Source organism: Oncorhynchus clarkii, chromosome 28 (assembly GCF_045791955.1).
Source record: "Oncorhynchus clarkii lewisi isolate Uvic-CL-2024 chromosome 28, UVic_Ocla_1.0, whole genome shotgun sequence".
NCBI lineage: Eukaryota > Metazoa > Chordata > Actinopteri > Salmoniformes > Salmonidae > Oncorhynchus > Oncorhynchus clarkii.
The window spans coordinates 10,319,494-10,343,357 of NC_092174.1; the positions used below are offsets into that span (position 1 = coordinate 10,319,494).

The 23,864-nt window shown below is 45.3% G+C and overlaps 1 protein-coding gene across 8 annotated transcripts in view; it reads right to left on the bottom strand.

Annotated features, from left to right (window-relative positions):
* Window positions 1–23,864, bottom strand: part of LOC139386513 (kinesin family member 1Ab) — a 60,106-nt gene that overhangs the window by 7,234 nt on the left and 29,008 nt on the right. For 3 of the 8 annotated variants that reach the window (XM_071132097.1, XM_071132095.1, XM_071132093.1), the window contains 27 exons: window positions 23,336–23,419; window positions 22,029–22,209; window positions 21,840–21,912; window positions 20,090–20,186; window positions 19,779–19,927; window positions 19,263–19,441; window positions 18,840–18,977; window positions 17,850–17,968; window positions 17,562–17,647; window positions 17,304–17,439; window positions 16,891–17,059; window positions 13,702–13,792; window positions 13,383–13,501; window positions 13,233–13,288; window positions 11,378–11,486; window positions 9,519–9,670; window positions 9,255–9,360; window positions 8,923–8,946; window positions 8,456–8,570; window positions 8,223–8,356; window positions 8,005–8,066; window positions 7,625–7,770; window positions 7,169–7,357; window positions 6,926–6,997; window positions 6,002–6,108; window positions 5,683–5,805; window positions 3,597–3,789 (listed from right to left, as the gene is read on the bottom strand). In XM_071132097.1, the coding sequence (XP_070988198.1) occupies window positions 3,597–3,789; window positions 5,683–5,805; window positions 6,002–6,108; window positions 6,926–6,997; window positions 7,169–7,357; window positions 7,625–7,770; window positions 8,005–8,066; window positions 8,223–8,356; window positions 8,456–8,570; window positions 8,923–8,946; window positions 9,255–9,360; window positions 9,519–9,670; window positions 11,378–11,486; window positions 13,233–13,288; window positions 13,383–13,501; window positions 13,702–13,792; window positions 16,891–17,059; window positions 17,304–17,439; window positions 17,562–17,647; window positions 17,850–17,968; window positions 18,840–18,977; window positions 19,263–19,441; window positions 19,779–19,927; window positions 20,090–20,186; window positions 21,840–21,912; window positions 22,029–22,209; window positions 23,336–23,419 (3,209 nt within the window). Of the gene's footprint in view, window positions 1–3,596; window positions 3,790–5,682; window positions 5,806–6,001; window positions 6,109–6,925; window positions 6,998–7,168; window positions 7,358–7,624; window positions 7,771–8,004; window positions 8,067–8,222; window positions 8,357–8,455; window positions 8,571–8,922; window positions 8,947–9,254; window positions 9,361–9,518; window positions 9,671–11,377; window positions 11,487–13,232; window positions 13,307–13,382; window positions 13,502–13,701; window positions 13,793–16,890; window positions 17,078–17,303; window positions 17,440–17,552; window positions 17,648–17,849; window positions 17,969–18,839; window positions 18,978–19,262; window positions 19,442–19,778; window positions 19,928–20,089; window positions 20,187–21,839; window positions 21,913–22,028; window positions 22,210–23,335; window positions 23,420–23,864 lie in introns of all 8 variants that reach the window. The other 5 variants (XM_071132096.1, XM_071132094.1, XM_071132092.1 and 2 more) reach the window with 4 other exon arrangements.

Genomic DNA, 23,864 nt, shown 5'->3' on the forward strand with positions numbered 1-23,864 from the left:
TACTGCATGGTCGGAACTAGAAGCTCAAGCATTTCGCTACACTCGCATTAACATCTGCTAACCATGTGTATGTGACAAATACATTTGATTTAATTAGATTTTGTGTAGTCAACCTGTAAGTGCAAACCAGATGGGATGGCGCATCGCTGCAGAATGCTGTGGTAGCCATGCTGGTTAAGTGTGCCTTGTATTCTAAATAAATCACTGACAGTGACACCAGCAAAGCACCCCCACACCATCACACCACCACACCACCACCTCCATGCTTCACGGTGGGAACCACACATGCAGAGATCATCCGTTCACCTACTCTGCGTCGCAAAAAGACACGGCGGTTGGAACCAAAAATCGCACATTTCGACTCATCAGACCAAAGGACAGATTTCCACCGGTCTAATGTTCATCGCTCATGTTTCTTGGCCCAAGCAAGTCTTCTTCTTCTTATTGGTGTCCTTTAGGAGTGGTTAGTTTGCAGCAATTCGACCATGAAGGCCTGATTCACTCAGTCTCCTCTAAACAGTTGATGTTGAGATGTGTCTGTTACTTGAACTCGGTGAAGCATTTATTTGGGCTGCAATTACTGAGGCAGGGAACTCTATTGAACTTATCCTCTGCAGCAGAGGTAACCCTGTGTCTTAATTTCCTGTGGCGGTCCTCACGAGAGCCAATTTCATCACAGGGCTTGAAGGTGCACTTGAAGAAACTGTCAACGTTTTTGAAATTTTCTGGATTGACTGACCATGTCTTAAAGCAATGATGGACTGTCGTTTCACTTTGCTTATTTGCCATAATATGGACTTGGTCTGTTACCAAACAGGGCTATCTTCTGAATACCACCCCTACCTTGTCTCAACACAAGTGATTTTCTCAAACGCATTAAGAAAGGAAAACAAAATTCACAAATTAACTTTTAACAAGACACCCCTGTTCATTGAAACACATTCCAGGTGACTACCTCATGAAGCTGGTTGAGAGAATGCCAAGAGTGTGCAACGCTGTCATCAAGGCAAAGGGTGGCTACTTTGAAGAATCTCAAATATTGTTTAACACTTTTTTGGGGACTACTACATGATTCCATATGTGTTATTTCATAGTTTCGATGTCTTCACAAGTATTCTGCAATGTAGAAAATAGTACAAATAAAATAAAAACCCTTGACTGGTACTGTACAATACATGACCAAATGTATGTGGACACCTGCTCATCACATTCCAAAATCATGAGCATTAATACGGATTTGGTCCCTGCTTTACTGCTATTATTCCATACCGATCTCGACAAACCATTTCTGTATGGACCTCGCTTTGTGCACAGGGGCAGAGTCGTCTGGAATGTAATTTTATGCTGTAGCGTTAATATTTCCCTTCAATGGAATTAAGGGGCTTAGTCCGAACAATAAAAAAAACAGACACAGACTATTAATCCTCAACCACCAAACATTACAGTTGGCACTATTTATTGGGGCAGGTAGCGTTCTCCTGGCATCCGCCAAAACCCAGATTCGTCCGTCGGACTGTCAGATGGTGAAGTGTGACTCATCACTCCAGAGAGCGCGTTTCCACTGCTCCAGTGTGCAATGGCAGAGAGCTTGACACCACTGATGCTTGGCATTATGCATGGTGATCTTAGGCTTGTGTGCGGCTGCTCGGCCATGGAAACCCATTTCATGAAGCTCCCGATGAACAGTTCTTGTGCTGACGTTACTTCCAGAGGCAGTTTGGAACTCGGTAGTGAGTGTTGCAACCGAGGGCAGACAATTTTTACGCGCTACGCGCTTCAGCACTCGACGGTCCCTATCTGTGAGCTTGTGTGGCCTACCACTTCGCAGCTAAGCTGTTGTTGCTCCCAGACGTTTTCACTTCACAATAACAGCACTTACAGTTGACCAGGGAAGCTCTAACAGGGCAGAAATTTGACAAACTGACTTGTTGGAAGGGTGGCATCCTATGACGGTGCCACGTTGAAAGTCACTGAGCTCTTCATTAAGGCTATTTTACTGTCAATGTTTGTCTATGGATATTGCATGGCTGTGGGCTCAAATGTTATACACCTGTCAGCATTGGGTGTGACTGAAATAGCCGAATCCACTAATTTGGAGGGGTGTCCACATACAAGTGTATGTGTTACATATTTTTTCATTTGGACAATTGAAAATGAGATGGTGCATCTCAAGAGATTTCATCCTGTAAAATGTCTAATAAATAAACATATTTACAGTGCATTCGGAAAGTATTCAGACTCCTTGACTTTTCCCACATTTTGTTACGTTACAGCCTCATTCTAAAACTGATTAAATAGATTTTTGTTCCTACCCCATAATGACAAAGTAAAAACAGTTTTTTTTACATAAAATAAAAAACTGAAATATGACATTTACGTAAGTATTCAGACCTTTTAATCAGTACTTTGTTGAAGCACCTTTGGCAGCGATTACAGTCTCGAGACTTCTTGGGTATGAAGCTACAAGCTTGGCACACCTGTGTTTGGGGAGTTTCTCCCATTCTTCTCTGCAGATGCTCTCAAGCTCTGTCTGGTTGGATGGGGAGCGTCAGTGCACAACTATTTTCAGGTCTCTCCAGAAATGTCAGATTGGGTTCAAGTCCGGGCTCTGGCGGGAAGGTGAACCTTCTCCCCAGTCTGAGGTCCTGAGCGCTCTACAGCAGGTTTTCATCAAGGATCTCTCTGTACTTTGCTCCGTTCATCTTTCCCTCGATTCTGACTAGTCTCCCAGTCCCTGCCGATGAAAAACATTCCCACAGCATGATGCTGCCACCACCATGCTTCACCGTAGGGTATTGACCAGGTGATGAGCAGTGCCTGGTTTCCTCCAGGCGTGACGCTTGGCATTAAGGCCAAAGAGTTCAATCTTGGTTTCATCAGACCAGAGATGCCTGATTGCTGCAGAGATGGATGTTCTTCTGGAAGGTTCTCCCATCTCCACAAAGGAACTCTGGAGCACCTCCCTGACCAAGGCCCTTCTCACACCAATTGCTCAGTTTGGCCGGATGGCCAGCTCTAGGAAAAGTCTTGGTGCTTCCAAACTTCTTCCATTTATGAATGATGGAGGCCACTGTGTTCTTGGGTACCTTCAATGCTGCAGAAATGTTTTGGTACCCTTCCCCAGATCTGTGCCTCGACACAATCCTGTTTCGGAGCTCTAGGGACAATTCCTTTGACCTCATGGCTTGGTTTTTGTTCTGACATGCACTGTCAACTGTGGGACCTTACATAGACAGACAGGTGTGTGCCTTTCCAAATCATGTCCAATCAATTGAATTTACCAGAGGTGGACTCCAATCAAGTTGTAGAAATCTCAAGGATGATCAATGGAAACAGGACCCACCTGAGCTCAATTTCAAGGTACAAGGTATTTCAAGGTACAAGGTACTTCTGTGTTTTCTTTTTAATACATTTGCAAAAACGTTTTCAACTTGTCATTATAGGGTATTGTGTGTAGATTGATGAGGTGGAAAAAACAATTGAATACATTTTAGAATAAGGCTGTAACATAACAAAATGTGTAAAAAGTTGAGCGGTCTGAATATTTTCCAAATGCACTGTATGTTATATTTGAAAGTAGTTCTGGTTGGTCGTACCCGGAGCAGAGTCTGCTTGTCCTCGCTGTATTCCACCTGGGCGGAGGAAAGGTTGATGACGGAACGCTCAACGCTGTCCCTCTCGTTGCGGTACAGGTAGACGTAGGGCCGGCGCACCACTACATAGCGCTTCACCCAGCCACTGGTGTGGGGCTCCAGGAAGTGTAGGTAGCCTTTCTTAGACACGATGGGGCTGAAATAAACATAATTTCTATTTGATTATTTGTTGTTGATAAACAAAAAACAGCCCATTCAATACATTGATTATTATCCAAATAACTCAGGTGTTGTTTATATATTTTCCAACATTAAAAGTGATTCTAAATAATGAATCTAGCATGGATACTGCCCGTCATAATTCACAACAATATCATACTGCATGACTCATCTGGTCTCTATGGAATCCTGTACAGTGGTCCTAGTTTAATCGTACTTTTGTTACAGTGGGGCAAAAAAAAGTATTTAGTCAGCCACCAATTGTGCAAGTTCTCCCACTTAAAAAGATGAGAGAGGCCTGTAATTTTCATCATAGGTACACTTCAACTATGACAGACAAAATGAGGGGGAAAAATCCAGAAAATCACATTGTAAGATTTTTTATTAATTTATTTGCAAATTATGGTGGAAAATAAGTATTTGGTCAATAACAAAAGTTTCTCAATACTTTGTTATATACCCTTTGTTGGCAATGACAGAGGTCAAACGTTTTCTGTAAGTCTTCACAAGGTTTTTTGCTGGTATTTTGGCCCATTCCTCCATGCAGATCTCCTCTAGAGCAGTGATGTTTTGGGGCTGTTGCTGGGCAACACAGACTTTCAACTCCCTCCAAAGATTTTCTATGGGGTTGAGATCTGGAGACTGGCTAGGCCACTCCAGGACCTTGAAATGCTTCTTACGAAACCACTCCTTCGTTGTGTTTGGGATCATTGTCATGCTGAAAGACCCAGCCACGTTTCATCTTCAATGCTTTTGCTGATGGAAGGTTTTCACTCAAAATCTCACGATACATGGCCCCATTCATTCTTTCCTTTACACGGATCAGTCATCCTGGTCCCTTTGCAGAAAAACAGCCCCAAAGCATGATGTTTCCACCCCCATGCTTCACAGTAGGTATGGTGTTCTTTGGATGCAACTCAGCATTCTTTGTCCTCCAAACACGACGAGTTGAGTTTTTAGCAAAAAGTTATATTTTGGATTCATCTGACCATATGACATTCTCCCAATCTTCTTCTGGATCATCCAAATGCTCTCTAGCAAACTTCAGACGGGCCTGGACATGTACTGGCTTAAGCAGGGGGACACGTCTGGCACTGCAGGATTTGAGTCCCTGGCAGCGTAGTGTGTTACTGATGGTAGGCTTTGTAACTTTGGTCCCAGCTCTCTGCAGGTCATTCACTAGGTCCCCCCGTGTGGTTCTGGGATTTTTGCTCACCGTTCTTGTGATCATTTTGACCCCGCGGGGTGAGATCTTGCGTGGAGCCCCAGATCGAGGGAGATTATCAGTGGTCTTGTATGTCTTCCATTTCCTAATAATTGCTCCCACAGTTGATTTCTTCAAACCAAGCTGCTTACCTATTGCAGATTCAGTCTTCCCAGCCTGGTGCAGGTCTACAATTTTGTTTCTGGTGTCTGGTATCCTCTTTGGTCTTGGCCATAGTGGAGTTTGGAGTGTGACTGTTTGAGGTTGTGGACAGGTGTCTTTTATACTGATAACAATTTCAAACAGGTGCCATTAATACAGGTAAAGAGTGGAGGACAGAGGAGCCTCTTAAAGAAGAAGTTACAGGTCTGTGAGTGGCAGAAATCTTGCTTGTTTGTAGGTGACCAAATACTTATTTTCCACCATAATTTGCAAATAAATGTTGTCATTTTGTCTGTCATAGTTGAAGTGTACCTATGATGACAATTACAGGCCTCTCTCATCTTTTTAAGTGGGAGAACTTGCACAATTGGTGGCTGACAAAATACTTTTTTGCCCCACTGTATATTCCTTTCCTAATTTCGTCATAAGATGTAAATATTGTGATTTTTCATTCTTCCTGGAGGCTGTTGCCATAGTGATAACCAAAAAATGGTCTGGTCTCACCTGACGCGGATCTCCTGGATGTCAGGGACGAAGGTGCAGCCTCTACCCAGGGTCCTCTTCTTGTCCACAGGACTGAAGGGGTCCAGGTCTGGGCTGGAAGCGCCAGAGATGGGCTCAGTGTGTCTGCAGACCAGGGGGGAAAAAAACTCTCGCAACGCTCTCAAAATATTCTCTGTGCTCTCTCAATGTCCTATCAATGCCCTATTAACAAGGTCCTCTCAACAAAGAGAACAAACTCATTTGCATATGCTATTTGTCCAGGAGCAAGCCTTGGGTGAATAAAATGGGAGTAAGAGGTGACAGTTGAAAGGTCACATACCTGATGTCATAATGTCCTTCCACCAATGAGGGGCAAGTAGAGGACGGAGTTAGCGTGCTCAGACTAGAAGAGGATGGAGACATCAGCGACGCTGACATCTCAGACAGCTGAAACGCACACACACATACAAGTGCATACAGATAATCACACAGACATACACACACACAGAGAGATATGCACGTACACGAGAACAAACAAACACACAAAAATAAGCACACAAAAAGACACATACAGTGACACCATTATACATAAATCAACAGCTCCCATGTACTGTATTGCACTTTGAAGGGTCTGCAAGGTCTGATACCAATCAGGCAATGCGATGAGGTCACGAGAAGAGATAGGTTTCTGCCCCAGGCCTTTTGGTTAAACATGTTACAGACAACATGCTGTAGTAGGGACAAAGAGGCCTGCCATTCTCTGAGGGGGGGGGGGGGGGGGAAGAGGGGGCTAGGGGTATGATCAAAAAAGGCTAGGTTGAGGAGGGTCTGGGTGAAGGATTCCATAGGTCAGAGGTAAATCTACAGAGAATATGGGACCTTGGCTTAGGGGACGGGGTTTATGATTGATGAGGACAAGAGCAAGTACATATGAATGAATGAAGGAACTGAGTGCGGTGAATCATTTAGTTACTCTGTTTTTAGTTCAAGTACTTTCTTAGAATGCAGTTCCTCGTTAGAATTCAGTCATTTGTTGGAATACTCAATTCTCGGAGAGGCTGAGTGTGTGAACGAGACAGGGGATCAGGAGGGGAAAGTATCTTGGGTGGGATCAGTGACAATAGGCCCGGAGTCCACAGGGGCCACGTTTTTATGGGATACAAAGGGCTTCGGGCTAGGGTTCTGGCTGGTTAAAAGTAGCCTGCATGGGGTACTATAAGTGGGTTATAGAGGGGGTTAAAGGGCCTGGGGGGCTGGGGCTCACCTTGCTCTCACTGGCACTGCTGCTCACCTGGCTGTACTCCCTGTTGAACGTGTGCATGAGCAGCCGCAGACACTGAGACCCCAGGAGGAAAAGAGGACGAGGAAAAAGAGAGATTATTATTACTCATAATAACTACCAATTCAAGTTATAATGCATTTTAATCCAACAAAGAGAGATAACCAAAAAGGTGGCCAAGCAAGTGTTAGGCCTGGTTCCTAACTTAAGCCAGGGACTGGTAGTCACCTTGGCAGCCAGCTCCCTCTGCCTCTGGCTGGGACTCTCCAGGGCGGGGCTACCCCCGGGGCAGTGGCTGAGGATGGGGCTCTTGGCAAAGTCGCTAAGGTCACCACTCTTGCAGAGAGCGTCCTGCCCCACTGCCAGGGTGGCCTCCAGTTTCTCCCGCAGCAGCAGGTAGTGCCTGGTCTTCTCCACCTGTACAGACCCAACCAGAGAAACCATTGACTTTCTTTTGGCACAAAATGGCCGTCATGCATCGTCCAGGTGAGTCACCTTCATTGGTGAGTATTAACTCTATTCAATAAAAGGTACTTTGAAAACAGCTACTGTATATGAATGCCAACCATGATGCATAATGTATTCCTATTTATTGACCAACCAATTCCATCACAAATTGACTCCACTACTCTGTGGAGTCTTCGCCCCAAACACACTACAGACCCCACCAATGCCAGGCCTCACCTCCTGCAGAAGGCTGAGTTTCTCCAGCTCCCATTGGTGGTCCAGGATGAGGCTGTCGCTACGGGGCCTCCACCCAGCCAGGTTCTCTTCCCCACGGACGTATGCCACCGAGGTGTCCAAGACACGCCTGCGCCGCCGCTGCATGCCTGAGGGTGAACAAGAGGGCAACAGAGTGTTTCATATATGCCTGTAGAATAACAGATACACACTGCCAAGAGATCATTTGGTGATATGCCCAGTGGTTAAATCAAGGTTCTGATGCACACGGGATGACAGACATGCGGCATCCATGCTTGTGACAAATTGTGTAAGGGTGACAACATCGTGGAGCGTTCATTTTTCTCAAGCTTCAACTGTGTCATTCAATCAATTTAACTTACCGGGACTTCCGGCATCAGCGACATGGCAGAGACTGACTTCATACACTCCAGTGACACGATTACTGAGAGAGAGAGAGAGAGAGAGAGAGAGAGAGAGAGAGAGAGAGAGAGAGAGAGAGAGAGAGAGAGAGAGAGAGAGAGAGAGAATGAGTTGTGTCTACTCTACAAACAACATAGAAATAAAGTTCAGATTCAGAGTTCCAGAAAGGAGGCTGAACCTCTCTGAGGGCCTGAGACAGCCGGTGCTGAAGAGGTTCCTGATGGAGCGTGAGGCGGGGAGCTTGGCGTCACGGGAGTAGAACACCATACAGAAGTCTTTGGTGATCACTGTTGGTTGGGTGCAGTTCTCCATCTGAAGAAAGTTGGAACAAAATGTATCCAAGTCAGAACTCACTTAATCCAAGCCGATACTACTTGGGTTACGGTTTAGAACGAATGTTGATCCGTTTACCTCTAGGTAAGCGGAGAGAGTGATGTAGATCTTTTCTCCATAGGGAGTGACACGGTTCAGGAGGAGGGAGTTGTGCATGGAGCTATCCCACGCCGCCTCAAATCGGTAAAACGTCCTGTTCAGTCAACATACAGGCAAACGTTACGGGGGGTTTTGTGTATAGAACATGTTTTCATTTTGTCAATGGTGAATGAATGGGAGACATGTAAATATGATTTTTCTCCATCAGCATATCAGCGGGGAAAAAAAATGATTAAGTTGCACAAGACCCTCTAAAACAACACTCAAACAAACTATATATACACATATTTACAAGGACAGAAACAAACACCGCTGAGTTCACCTTTGAGAGTGAAGTCAAATGAAAGCATGAGGAAACAGACAACAACAACAACAACAAGAACAGAAAGCTGATTCAGGGAACATACAATTGACAAGAGGAGAAGGAGAAAGGTTGTGTGTTATACCTATGGTCAACTCCCAGGGACATGCTGCCATACAGTGAAGCGCGAAGAGAAAAGGGCGAGAAGTTATAAGCAAGCAGCTCGGCTGTGGATTTTACAGTAACAAAGTGGCAAAAAAATGAAGAAGACAAGTAAACACAATAGAATATTGGATTCAAATGCATGTGGTCTTCAGTGCCAAAATACATAAAAAAAAAAAAAGAGAAAAAGAGAACGAGAGAAACAAAACATACTCAAAACGTTCCATTATGGAAAAGGCCATTAATACACAACCATGTTATTAGGTGTTACAGCATGTACAGGAACTAGCTGTGTAAAGAGGAGAGGGGACGTACTTGTCATTATATGAGGGCCAGATGTAGCCCGCAGATAGAATGTTGAGAGACAGGATGTTGGGGTCGATGATGGTCTCATCAGCCTCTGGAGTATTCCGGATCCGCCCTGAGAGGTCAAAGGTCAGTGGTGGATCTTTATGTGCTGAAAATATGAACCTATGCAATCTTTATGCTCCGTAAAGACGGATCTACGGGATCTTGATGTGCGGTAAAGATGAATTTACTGTGCCCATGTCGTTGTCGTCTATTTTCATCCGTACTCACCCACCACCAGCTCCTTGACCTCCTTCCACTCCACGTCATTTCCTGTCTCGTGCGCTATGGTGACTGTGATCCTCCGCTGGATGCCCTGATGAAGCAGGAAGGTTCCGTGGCAGGGCATGCCCCCTCTGTGGTCCACCACTGAAGGGATGTAGCTAAGGACAAACAAAATGGCATATTCATCAATTACTCACATGAATGACCCTAAACTGTCAGTAACGCTTAACTTTGCAGTTCTATTACCACTGGTATTTACCATGAAATTACTTGGTGAGAGAATTCTGTAATTTCAATGGCTAATGGTGCAATATGTAGAAATCAATCCAGAATTTCCTGGTTGCAAAAACTCTAATAGTTAGCCTAATTTCAGTTTATGTGACAAAACAAGCAGTTATTGTGTAGAGAATCATTGTACCATCTAAACCGCTGTGAAATATATTTCCCATAACCAAAAATATTGTATTTTCAGCTGTTTGAAGCTGGTGTACAAAACCGAAAGTAAAAGGCAAAACTTAAGAATGGGAAGCATAGAAACAGTGCATGTATAACAGATCTACCGCTTCTTAGACTTGCTTTCAATGAGAATGACAGATCTATAACTCATATTTCTATGTTAATTTGGTTGGTTGCCCAAAAAGTGACATATTGCCACTTTAATGACCATGAAGAAGGGGAAATATTTAAATGTTTAAACATGAAACTATTTGTAAAATGATTAAATGTCATTTTTGCCTCCTAAATAAGATCATTGTTTCACAGTAAAACGTAGGCCCAGTCAGTGGCCACACCCAAGCGAACCGGCATTGGTTGAGAACTATGAAACACACCCTTCTCTCCCCCAGTGCAAAAGCCCGTTGACAGAAGTCAACGTCAGTTCCCGATGACTGGTGTCCGTACATTTAAAAGGTCAAATTTCAACGTGGAGGTGACAATCACCATGCTGGAATGGTGAATTTCGACTAGACCAGCCAGAATACAGCATGAGCTGATTATGGCAACTTGTTATGAACTTTGATCTATTATTCACTAAAGAAGAAGTGATACCTCCTAGACGTCGAGTTATCAGCTGCAGCTGTAAACATACACGGCCTAGGAAAAGACAGATATCTTCTAAGAACAACAGGGTACTTTAACGTATCCGCTCTACAACACTATGACCAGAAAGATTCTTCAAAGGACAATGGCGATCTCTCTCTTCCATCTTCGACCCATCTATCGAAGCGCAGCTCAGCTCAGAGTAAATATATATCTTTTATATCATTTTTCTTTTCCAAATGGGCGGATATTAGAATGCATATGATTCTGTATTTACGGTAGCAAAGCTTCTCAAGGTCCGATAGAAACCCAATCCCTTTGTCCCTCAGTCTTCCCGCTCTTTCATTCAAACCCAACCCCTTTCCTTTGTGTAACCAGCCATCATTTCGGTTTGTCCACCAGGGACTTTTCATGACATGATTAGTAATCGATGTGTGATCTATCCTGTGTGTATATATATGTAATTCTGTGTGATTATTTGTGTATTTAGTAAATAAATAGTTAAGCCAATTTGTGTATTGCTGATTCAACTTGTTAGCTAGGGTTCGTGCAGATAACCAAGTACTTACGACAAACAGAACGAGACTGATCAAGGTGACGATGAATAATTGACTGTTGATATAAAAGATCTTCAGATCTTTAAGAGAGTGGATTCGGGAGATAACCACTCTATATAAATGAATGCTTCCGTGGTGCCCCAGGTTATTAATGGTTTAATTGTTGCATTGTTTAATTCAATCACGTAATCAATTAAACATTAGGTAATCGATTTGATAAAATAGCATGTCATTTAATTTAATCATAGTCAGAGACAAGACAATACTTACTCTCCATTGGCCTCCAGCTCACAGATCTCGAAGAAGGCCATGAGGTCATATTTGGAGTGGCACGGGCCGGCCGTGGAACGGGTCAGAGTATTCAGCTTGGTGGCTGGTACTGTGAAAGAGAAGGTCAGAAATGTGTCTGAATATTTGTGACACGCAAGCACAATGAGGTGGATGAAGGTAGGGATGTTTAAAAAATACATAAAATCAGCAAAAAAAGAGTCACCCCTTTGTTAGGACCCTGTCTTTCAAAGATAATTCGTAAAAATCCAAATAACTTCACAGATCTTCAATGCTTGTTCAATGAACCATAAACAATAAATGAACATGCACCTGTAGAACGGTCATTAAGACATTAACAGCTTACAGACGGTAGGCAATTAAGGTCACAGTTATGATAACGTAGGACACTAATGAGGCCTTTCTACTGACTCTGAAAAACACCAAAAGAAAGATGCCCAGGGTCACTGCTCATCTGCGTGAACGTGCTTTAGGCATGCTGCAAGGAGGCATGAGGACTGCAGATGTGTCCATGGCAATAAATTGCAATGTCCGTATTGTGAGACGCCTAAGACAGCGTTGCAGGGAGACAGGACGGACAGCTGATCATCCTCATAGTGGCAGATCACGTGTAACAACACCTGCACAGGATCGGTACATCCGAACATCACACCTGCGGGACAGGTACAGGATGGCAACAACAACTGCCCGAGTAACACCAGGAACACACTATTTTTCTTAGAAGGAATGAGCGTTACACCGAGGCCTGTACTCCAGAGCGAGAATAATTTGGAGGTGGAGGGTCCATCATAGTCTGGGGTGGTGTGTCACAGCATCATCGGACTGAGCTTGTTGTCATTGCAGGCAATCTCAACGCTGTGCGTTACAGGGAAGACATCCTCCTCCCTCATGTGGTACCCTTCCTGCAGGCTCATCCTGACATGACCCTCCAGCATGACAATGTCACCAGCCACACTGCTCGTTCTGTGCGTGATTTCCTGCAAGACAGGAATGTCAGTGTTCTGCCATGGCCAGCGAAGAACCCGGATCTCAATCCCATTGAGCATGTCTGGGACCTGTTGGATCGGAGGGTGAGGGCTAGGGCCATTCCCCCCAGAAATGTACGGGAACTTGCAGGTGCCTTGGTGGAAGAGTGGGGTAACATCTCACAGCAAGAACTGGCAAATCTGGTGCAGTCCATCAGGAGGAGATGCACTGCAATACTTAATGCAGCTGGTGGCCACACCAGATACAGACTGTTACTTTTGATTTTGACTCCCCCCCCCCCCCCCCCCCCTTTGTCCACTTCTGTTGGTCACATGTCTGTGGAACTTGTTCAGTTTATCTCTCAGTTGTTGAATCTTGTTATGTTCATACAAATATTGACACGTTAAGTTTGCTGAAAATAAACCCAGTTGACAGTGAGAGGACGTTTATTTTTTTGCTGAATTTATATATAAAACATATATAAATATTTTACACATTTTTGTTCTCCAGTAATGCCTTCATGAACATGTGAACTTTCATGTGCCTCAATTGCAAACTTGCATGGGATCTGTAAATATTAAATTATGAGTTTAGCCAAGGAGAAAGCACTGAGCTAAATAGGGAGAAAGACAGGATCCTTTCTGGCTAGCCATCATTGGCTGAGATAATGGAGGGTTTGACCATGCTGATGGTTGGCCATAAGCATTTTTCGTCATAAGCCCCATTTGGGATGGGCCGTCACATTTGTACTACTAACCAATATCTGGTTAACACTCTCGTACAAAATGGCTGCAGTGCCAACTTGCTCAGCTTGGTGGCTGGCACATTCACAAAGATGTAGAAAGAGACACATACCAAATAAACCACTCACCTGGTTTAGACAAGGGCATGACCCTTGGGAACTGCCTCCTAGAAGGTCGAAGGGGACTGAAATAGAAGTGTGAACTTTTAAAATGGTCTACTTTAGCAAGACAGTGAAACGGGATCATTTGAAGAAGAAGAGGGCAAGTACAGTTCTCACCTGATGAGGTCTTTGCAGAGGGGTGGGAATGGATGTTTCTGGTAGTGGCCAAACACCTCAAAGACGATGGGCTGGGTCTTGATGTACTCCACAAACGACTTGGTAACCTCTACCGTGATCTAATAGACCATCAAAAAAAAACGAGGTAGGCTATCACGCAAGTTCCTTTACGAGGCCAGCGACAACAGGATGATTACAAGGCGACACAACAACAATCGGTAATTCATGATTCATTCATGGCAATATCATAGAAATAACGTTTGTAGTAACCTATGAATAATAATAAGGAATAGCAATGTTATTTCCGGGCGGCGCTTACATTCTGTACATGGTAGAATCCCAGCGGAGGTCCTCTGCCAGTGTTCTTGAGTGGCTCAGTGGAGAAAGCCTCATCATGTCGGTGGATGAAGCTGGAAAGTAGGGAGACCACATTCAGTCAATATGCGTACCTATTCACTACACATATATATTAAAACGACGACACTGTTGCATTACTACTATGTACTATTGACTACTCTCAATGTGGCGCACTGATTACGATCACATTTGGTGGGACACTTGTCTCACACCATCAGACGAGTCTACTTCAGGAGTAACACTAACCATGAGAATTTTGTTTGTTTAAACCAAGAGAGGATGGAGTCGTTTCTGGATGAAGAAAAGAGAGAAGTGAAAGGTCTTGAAAGACAAGGCTTTTTGCATTTACATTTGAGTCATTAAGCAGATGCTCTTATTTCAGAGACAATTACAGTAGAAATTACGGGAAGGTGCTTTGCTTATGGGGCACAGACAAAATTTTCACAGAGTCAGCTCAGGGATTTGAGACAGCAACCTTTCAGTTACTGGCACAACGCGGTAAACCACTAGGCTGCCTGCTGCCCTTTTCCATAGCATAGCTTTCAAATAGTTCACGTGTTAGATGTCATCTAAAATGTAGATTCCTGCCTCAATAAAAATCGTTGTAAATTGCCGAGGAGACAAAACTCAAGGTCATAGTCAAAATATGATGAAAATAGGAAATAAAGTTGAGGAACAGGCCTTGAAATGACTCATTTTGCTTTCGACACATAACAGTCCAATTATACATGACTAACTATTAGATTTCGACTTCCTTACAACTGTCAAATGGATATGATCATGTTATGTGACCGTACAAAATTGGCACCATTTCATAGACTCTGCCTCCCTGCACCTAAACAAGCCCCCCTGGATTGTGTGCCCCACGTCCTCATTACTCTGGCAGTGGCATGTGTTACTGTTGCTGTCATGTCTACAGCGCTATCACCCCTCTTGCTTTTGCTAGCCTTTTCGGGTCGGCATTAGCAGTGAGCGAGACTCTCGCATTTTTCCGTGACCTCTTCCGCGGTGTCCATCTGCGGCTTGCGGTGGCTGCTTGGTCGAGTGACCGCCGCAAGGATTTCTGCTGGAACAACTCTACGGATGTAACTGGTACATTCAACACTGGACGTGGCTCTAAGCGGCTACTTCTCCCATTGGACTGTATCAATTCCAATCGTGTCGCTATAAAGCAGCCCCCTTTTCCCCTCTGGCCTCACCGTTATTAAAGGATTGATCCCGTTTCATAGGTTGGCTATTCTCAGAGGGGCTCATCACAGAAGATGCAATTGATGTCATGTGTTTGACTGAAACCTGGCAACAACCCGTATGAATGTTTGGCCTTTTAACCTTGCGATCAGACCTCAAACGGGCTGTAACTCAGGTACAGAATCTGACCTCATTTGAATGCCTAGCGTTCACACTGTTTGGCCCAAAACCACTGCTCCTCATTTTGATACACAAGCCTCCCATAGTCTCCCTTGTCTTCCACTCAAGAGTTTAAGGCACTGACATCTTCCTGCTCCATGTGCTACTTGGGGACTTAAACGTTCATGTACACTCCAGCATGTGACTTTTACAACCTATGTCAAAGGCTACAACCTGGACCTGGTGTGCTACACTGGCCATAGATCCCTCCGACACGTGTGGCCTGAACCACACCATTTCTGACCACGTGGCCATCCTATTTAATCTTTCCATCTCCCTCCCCAAGCCCCGTACCAAATGCACCATGACCCTCAGAAATGCAAAAACTGTCAACCCCCCTGATTGAACTGATTCAGTCCCATGAGAACCCTGACGCTCCCCACAAGGCCAAGTCTACCCACTACTCTAACATCAGAAAAAGGTCATAACCCGAGAGCTCCCTCCTCCCTGATCTATAAGCTACAACTGCCTCATGGTTGACATTGTCAATGTGTCCCTCTGCTCTGGCTCTGTACCCCCTGAACTCAAACCGGCTGTTACCACTCCTTGTCATCGTCTATATCGTACCATTCCGGCAAAATCCTCTGTCAACACAGTCTGGAATTCCACTGTTACGCTGATGACACACAAATCTATGTTCACTCCAAACCCACCTCTGACAGCAGACACCCCCCCCCCCCCCCCCCCATCATCAGTTGTCAACTGTCTAAAATACATAAAAACATGGATGAGCTCGACGTCCTGAAGTTCAACGGCGATAAGACAGAAGCTATGTTGGTGGCACCCAGATCTCTCCTGAAGAAGGTTGACCTTAACGTTGACGGCTGCTCTATCTGTACTACCTCTCAGGTGAATAATCTGGACCTGAATCTGGATCTGGGGGTCATCCTCGATACCACACTCATCCTTTGATGCCCACATTAAAACCATCACAAAATCTGCCTTCTTCCATCTCAAGAACTTAGGCAGTCTCAGCCCCTCACTTACTGACTCAGTTGCTGAAAACCTTATTCATTGCCTTCATTACCTCACGCCTGGACTATTGCAATGGACTCCCTGCCAGCTCCCTCAACAAACTTCAGTATATCCAGAACTCAGCTATAAGACTCCTCACCCGCACCAAACCCTGGGAGCACATCACACCCACACTTCTCCACCTCCACTGGCTTCCAATCAAACTCCTTACCTACACATCCATGCATGACTTGGCTCCCTTCCCTCTTTCCAACATGCAACACATCTACACCCCCACCCGCAGCCTTCGATCCTCTGTCTCTGGCCTACCCCCCCCCAGCAATGCCACCCCCACTCTCTGGAACTTTCTCAGCCCTGAACTCCTAGTGCGTTTTAAACCTTGGTCTAGCTGTTTTTTTGTTGTTGTCTTTTTAATCTTCCTATCGTGTAAGGGATGCAGAGGTCGTTGAAGTTAGCTTCTCAATTTGAACTGCCTTGACGACTTTTGTCTCTGTTGTTGCTGTTATTATTACTTATTCTTTTTTTTTTCTAAATTCAGAGAGTTTACATTGTTAAAGTACCTGAACCACTGGCACTTGCAGATGTTCCTAAGGAGAGAGTTTTAGAAACAAATGCCTCTTTATGCATCATCTTGTCATCGTCATCATTCAAAACACTTTCCCTCACTGACATCTTGTCAAGTCTCTCCCTAAAAAAAAACTCCAAACCGTCCTGGTCAAAGCTAAAATACCACAAAATGAAAGGGCTTGAATGAGTGGGAGGCACTTACTTGAACTGGCAGAAGATGTCAGCATACTCAGCGGAAATGCTGGAGGCCTGCAGCACTGTGACCCTGAAGGTGAAGGTGGAGCCTATGTGGAGGTGGGACAGGGCCTTCTCCAGGGGCAGCTCCAGACCCAGACCACCCTTCAGTGGGCTCCTGGGGACCTCTGGTGTGGCTGTGATGGGGGACAAGTCTGTGGTCATGGTAAGTACACATGATAAAGACAGGAAATGCCTGCAGTCCTGCACACGGTATGACCGGGGAGACCCAGTGCTTTACTCCTGCACCATGACTTACACAAATTATAAGTACATGACCTTTTCAGTTAAGTCTTCCCCTGCTAAACAAATGTGTGCTGTTCATATCTACCGCCACAATGATGTAATCGAAAAACAACATGATTGGGAGGATCTCCTTACCTGCACAGGTGTTGTTGTTGACCTCGTCAGGGTCAGCTCCTACATCAGAGTTCTGTCCCTCCCCTTCCACGAAGCGCAGCTCTTCGTGAGAGGTGTTAGAATGGGACATGCCGCCGGAACACGACTCTGTCTGGAACTGACCAGCCAAACACGTGGCCTTTTAAATAATGACACAGCATTTTCCCAATCTCGATACTGTATGCAGACAGCGATTTGGCAAGTAATTCAAGTTCCTGTATAATTTCTTACGGATTCTACCTTCTCAAACTGTTGGTCCTCAAAGGATATCTTGGCGGTTCCTGACTGCCTTACGCCAGAACCATAGTCAGGGGCTTCTTCATCAGCTGGGGAGAGACAATAAAAATGTTGGAACCTCATCCTATTTTGAAGGCCATTTTTATCAAACAGCAATTCACTACCCTCTCAGCACCCACGTGGGTGTCCTTCACAAAACACTAAACATTTGTGTCTAATACTGCATGTTAACACAAATGTATCGCACAGTAAAAGGATAGAGACATGACAATATGGCACAGTAGCTGATACCTGAGATGGCCTGCACTGCCACCCTGAGGAAGCCCTTCACCTCTCCCTTCTCACTGACGATGGCCACGCGGTGCACGAGCGGCACGGGGTACAGCAGGTTACTCAGGTACACAAAGGCCCTGCGGCCGGGGGAGGAATAGAAGGGGAGAACGGGATAGAGAGGAAAAGAGGGGGAGAGAGGAATAGAGGGGGAGAGAGGGATAGAGGGGGAGAGAGGAATAGAGGGGGAGAGAGGAGGAGAGAGGAATAGAGGGGGAGAGAGGAATAGAGGGGGAGAGAGGAGGAGAGAGGAATAGAGGGGGAGAGAGGGATAGAGGGGGAGAGAGGAATAGAGGGGGAGAGAGGAGGAGAGAGGAATAGAGGGGGAGAGAGGAATAGAGGGGGAGAGAGGAATAGAGGGGGAGAGAGGAATAGAGGGGGAGAGAGGGATAGAGGGGGAGAGAGGGATAGAGGGGGATAGATAGAGCGGAGGAGAGGAGGAGAGAGGGATAGAGGAATGGAGGGGGAGAGAGGGGGAGAGAGGGATAGAGAGGGATAGAGAGGGATAGAGGAATAGAGGGATAGAGAGGGAGAGAGGAAAAGAGGGGGAGAGAGGAATAGAGGGGGAGAGAGGAATAGAGGGGGAGAGAGGAATAGAGGGGGAGAGAGGGATAGAGGGGGAGAGAGGGATAGAGAGGGATAGAGGGGGAGAGAGGGATAGAGGGGGAGAGAGGAATAGAGGGGGAGAGAGGAATAGAGGGGGAGCTGTATCAGACAATCATTTCAGAGCAGAGGACCGTCGTAGAATGTTGAGGTAATCTCTAGTGGGGCAAGTCTACTGACCCTGGCCCTGTTCAAATATTTCTCATGTGCATCCTCCTATAAGTGTATTGTATTGTCTCTGTTTCCATCCTTTTGCTCTTATTAGGAAACCACTGGCTACTTAGTGATTACCTCAAGAAAGGAAGGGAATGACATTTGAAAAGACTAGGACCTGGGACGGTGACTGACCTGCCCACCAGACGGAACCATGGGAAGCGGTCATAGAAGGGGTCTCCTCCAGTCAGAGCCTGGTCACAGTCCTCCACAGTGCTGCTAGGCACCTCCGCCGCACGGTCGTACATCTCCCTCATCAGGTCCAGCCTCTGTCTATAGGGGGCAGCAAAGACAAGGCACACGACCAGGACAGAGCACATCAGAGCAACAGACACTGTAAAGTAGACGCAGACCGGGTAAGTCCATATAGGCCTACATACCAGGGCCTCGCGTGTACTGAGACACATATCATAACGTAAAGCCGCAGAGAAATAACCGGAACAAATGCTCAGAGCCACGAAAACACACTCACACAGTCTAATGTCAAGGTCCTCACAAGTATAGTGATACTGTACAAACTCACACACACACACACACAATTCCCGCCCACACACATACCTGAGTTTCTCCAGGGTCCAGTAGTGTGTGGCCCCGTTCTTCTGGTCCTGGACCTCCACAGCTACGATGGTGCTGGGGAAGGGCCGTTTCTCCCGCTCCATGGCCACGCTGGGGGGCAGCAGGTCCGGGGGCAACGGGGAGTACAGTGTGTCTGTCAGCAGCACAAACTGGAACTGGACCTGTAAAGGAGAGGACCTGTTTAGCATTTTAGCATGTCAGCAGGTTAGCGACAAAATCATTGTTGTCAATTGAAATCTAATTTTGCGGACTCATCGAACCGATTCACAATAGAGCCGATCTGATTCAATGACTTTGCAGGGGCACTATTTCGCAATACCAGTCTTTGCTGACTCATCGAATCGATTCATTGTTTTCTAAGACTAGACTCATTCGATGTACACTCATTTGGTAGACTGACTGAACTGATTAATAACGCAGTTTCCTTTGACTGATACCTCACAGTTTCACCACTGAATCCTTGTTCTACTTTATAGATTGTATATAATGACAGTGTACCTTCTTCTTGAGCTCCACACTGATGGCGTTGGCTTCCTTGAGGAAGATGGCATTGCCCCACAGCAGGTCCCTGAGGGAGGTGAACTGGTAGAAACGCCACTTACGGAACGCCCAGGATGCAAGCTCCATCTCACGCTTTGTCCACGGAACTATGGGAAAAACTTAAAACATTCCATAATTCAGAAAATATTCCATTCTCTGACCTTACCTCAGAAATAGATATTTTATTTCAAAATCATTGTAAACAAAATCATTGTTACCCATCTAGAACAAGGTTGTTCTAGATGGGTAACTGTCAATCAATGTCTCACCTTCCTCCTCAGGCTCCTCTTCTTCGTCTGGGGACTCCAGGTAACGGGAGTTTCTGTCCACCTGTTTCTGCAGGGCTTCCAGTTTACTCTCATAGTCCTGGGAGAGACCCCGGTACAGACACATCAAATCACATGACAGAATAACGGCTATATACACTCACTGGCCAGTTTAAAAATGGTCAAAGACTCCAGCCACCCTAGTCATAGACTGTTCTCTCTGCTACCGCACGGCAAGCGGTACCGGAGCGCCAAGAATAGGTCCAAGAGGCTTCTAAACAGCGTCTACCCCCAAGCCATAAGACTCCTGAACATCTCTTCAAATGGCTACCCAGACTATTTGCATTGCCCCATGAATCTGTACCGGTAACACCCTGTATATAGTTATTTTACTGCTGCTCTTTAATTGCTTATTACTTTTATTTCTAATTCATATTTTTTTAAATATATATATATATATATTTTGTACTATTATTTTTGTCTTTATTTTGATTTGATTGTTTAATTTATTTAACTGCATTGTTGGTTAGGGGCTCGTAAGTAAGCATTTCCCTGTAAGGTCTACACATTTTGTATTCGGCGCATGTGACTAATACAATTCGATTTGATTAGGTACACCACCCCGTTCACGAAAAAGGTTCTCTCCCACAGACAGTGAGTCACGTGGCCATTGTTCGCAGGATAAAGCAGGCAGACCGGCATCGAGGTATTCAGTTACTCTTCGAATGAACGTTGGAATGGGCAAAACTAATGTCCTAAGCAACTTTTTTAGCGTGGTTTGATCGTCGGTGCCGGGCGCCACCGGTTCCAGTATCTCAGAAACGGCCTCCTGGGCTTTTCACACACGACAGTGTCTAGAGTTTACTGAGAATGGTGAGACAAAAAAACATCCTGTCAGTCGCAGTCCTAGCAACAGTGGTGTGCAGAACAGCATCTCGGAACGCACAACTCGTCTCGGTCCTTGTCACGGATGGACTATTGCAGACGACCACACCGGGTTCCACTCCTATCAGCTAAAAAAACAGATGAAGCGGCTCCAGTGGGAACGCCATCGCCAACACTGGACAACTGAGGAGTGGAACAACATTGCCTGGTCCGAGGAATCCCGGTTCCTGTTGCATCATGCTGATGGCAGTGTCAGGATTTGGAGTAAGCAGCATGAGACCATGGTCCCATCCTGCCTGGTGTCAACGGTACAGGCTGGCGGCGGTGGTGTAGGGAACGCTTTCCTGGCACATGTTAGGTCCCTTGATACCAATTGAGCAACGTTTGAACGTTGTATAATCCATGCCCGAAGAATTCAGGATGTTATGGAGGCAAAAGCAGGGGTCCGACCCGGTACTAGATGGTGTACCTAATAAACTGGCCACTGAGTGTCTCCATATCCAAGTAACTGCCAAAATAAAGGAAACACCCAATAAAGTGTCTTAATAGGGCGCTGGGCCACCAGCGCAGCTAGAACAGCTTCAATGCGCCTTGGGCATAGATTCTACAAGTGTCACATCACTCTATTGGAGGGATGTGACACCATTCTTCCATCATTTGGTGTTTTGTTGCTGGTGGTGGAAAACTCTGTCTCAGGCGCCAATCCAGAATCTCTCATTAGTGTTCAACTGGGTTGAGATCTGGTGACTGAGACACAAACACCCTTTAAACCCCCTCCTTTGTGTTTCCTTTATTTACACAGTTACCTGTATTTATAAAAAAATAAAGATTTGCTTTTTAAGGGATCTCTCTTAGTGGCCTGTCTTACCAGTCTCTGTTGTTCCAGAAGGTTACTGGCCTCCTCTCGTTCTCGGCGGTATTGATCTTCTAACTCTTGAAGCCTGCAAAACAAAATAATTGCAAATCCTTTTCAAGCGAAGTCATACAAAGTCATACAAAAGGATGATGTGTTACTACAGCTGGTGCTTTGCCAAAGGCAGTCCATCTGTTATTGTACCTTGACTCCATCTCCTGCTTCATGTCGATGCCCTGTTTCTCCAGCAGCTCTCTCTGGGCGAAGGCCCAGTCCACGGGCTCCACGGGGGTCTCGGCGCAGGGGGTCCTCTCCCGCTCCTGCCGCGCCTGCTCCGGGTCATTGAAGCGGAACACATGGCTCTTCCCCATGATAATGCGATTTCCTGAGGTCAGGAGTCCGGTCAGTCGCATCACACCTCAGTCATTTCATCAATGTCATAAACCTATTACAGTTTGTTTTACAATCGCTTACACACTAAAAGTGGGACTCGAGGCACACTGTGAAACGGTTAACTCTAGTACCTAATCTCCAGACAAAGTCCGCTTTACACTCAGTTTGCAATCGCAAAACACACTTTGTGCAAAACACTAAACACAGTTCTCTGCATTAGACACATCATTCAAAACCAACAGGGCTTGTGTTTCTTTTGGAAAACACTTCCATTCAAAATGCCACACTCATTTACCGATTACCTAAACCCAGTTCACATAGAAATCAGAGCTTGAGCACTGTAAATAGGCTTCAGGTTGGCTTTCTTGGTTCGGACAAGAAAGGAGGCCAATTTTGGAGAGAGAGTTAGAGGGAGAGGAGTGGGAGGAAGACGATGACAAAGAGAAAAAGGATGAATACACAATGTTTTGAGAAAGAAATTCATTTTATTTTTTACCCTCCTTGCATTTCTGTTCATAGTGTGAATATATACTGAATATGCATACATACTGTATATATTTGTGCACATACATGTACGTGTGAGTGCTATGACAAACTGCCGTGGACACCACTGAACATGCAAAAGACGCAAGATAGTAGTGTTTTACATTTGTCACATCCGTGTGTAGTTGGCGTGTATAGGAGCTAATCATTTGATGGTTTGTGTGTAGAGTTGTGGTGCAAAAACACCATTTTGAGAAGAGTTAAATATCGTTTTGAATAAAGTGTTTGGTTTTGCAAGAGATCTGTGACGTTTTGCATGTTGTGCGTGTGTGTTTTTTGGGGTTTTGTGTGTAGAGTCGAGAGACGAGGAGCCATAGTTTCAGAAATCATGTGGAAGCAATTGTCAAAAACTGTAATGATTTTAGCCTTGGACTGTTCAAGTGAGAATCACCAGTGTGAATCACCTATGGTGATTCTTTGTGTATTTATGATGTTGTATATGGAAGCAGATTCATGCCTAGACAAATACAAAATATTTCATACAAATCAGTGTAGTGTTTTTTTTAGTATGTTTTGTGTCTGTTGTGTATCTTTTCCCGTACTTAGTGGAAGATGCTGAGGGGTTTAAGCCTTACCTGAACGAAGCAGAGTAGGCGTGGTCACCAGTTTCCCGTTGACGTAGATCTCCGCCCCCTCGCAGGGCTCCAGGATGACGTTCCCTGTGTCATCATCATCAACAGACAAGAACCACCGGGGATGGTGAGCCTTTGGCCATTCTACAATGGCTCCCTTTCTTACTCAATTTCCAGTCCTGGAGGACCAAAACACTTCTAGTTTTCATCCTCTCCTTCTAATCGGGGACTAATTCACACCTCTCACACCAGGTGAGTGCAATTAACCACCGCGTAGAAACAAAAAAACAGAAGTGTTTTGGCCCTCCGGGACCGGGAATTGGGCAGCCCTGATGTACATGTACTGAATGGATCATTTGTTTGCCCTCAATGAGCTGTGATCTACAAAGCCTGCATAGGTAAAGGCAAGAGGGTAAAAGGCAACTACCGTCCTTTTCTGCCGTGATTACATAAGGGATAATCAACGAGGGGCTATGCGTTCTTTGGAAAATAATGAATGAGGTGGAAGGTGTGTTCCACGAAGCGCTAGCGG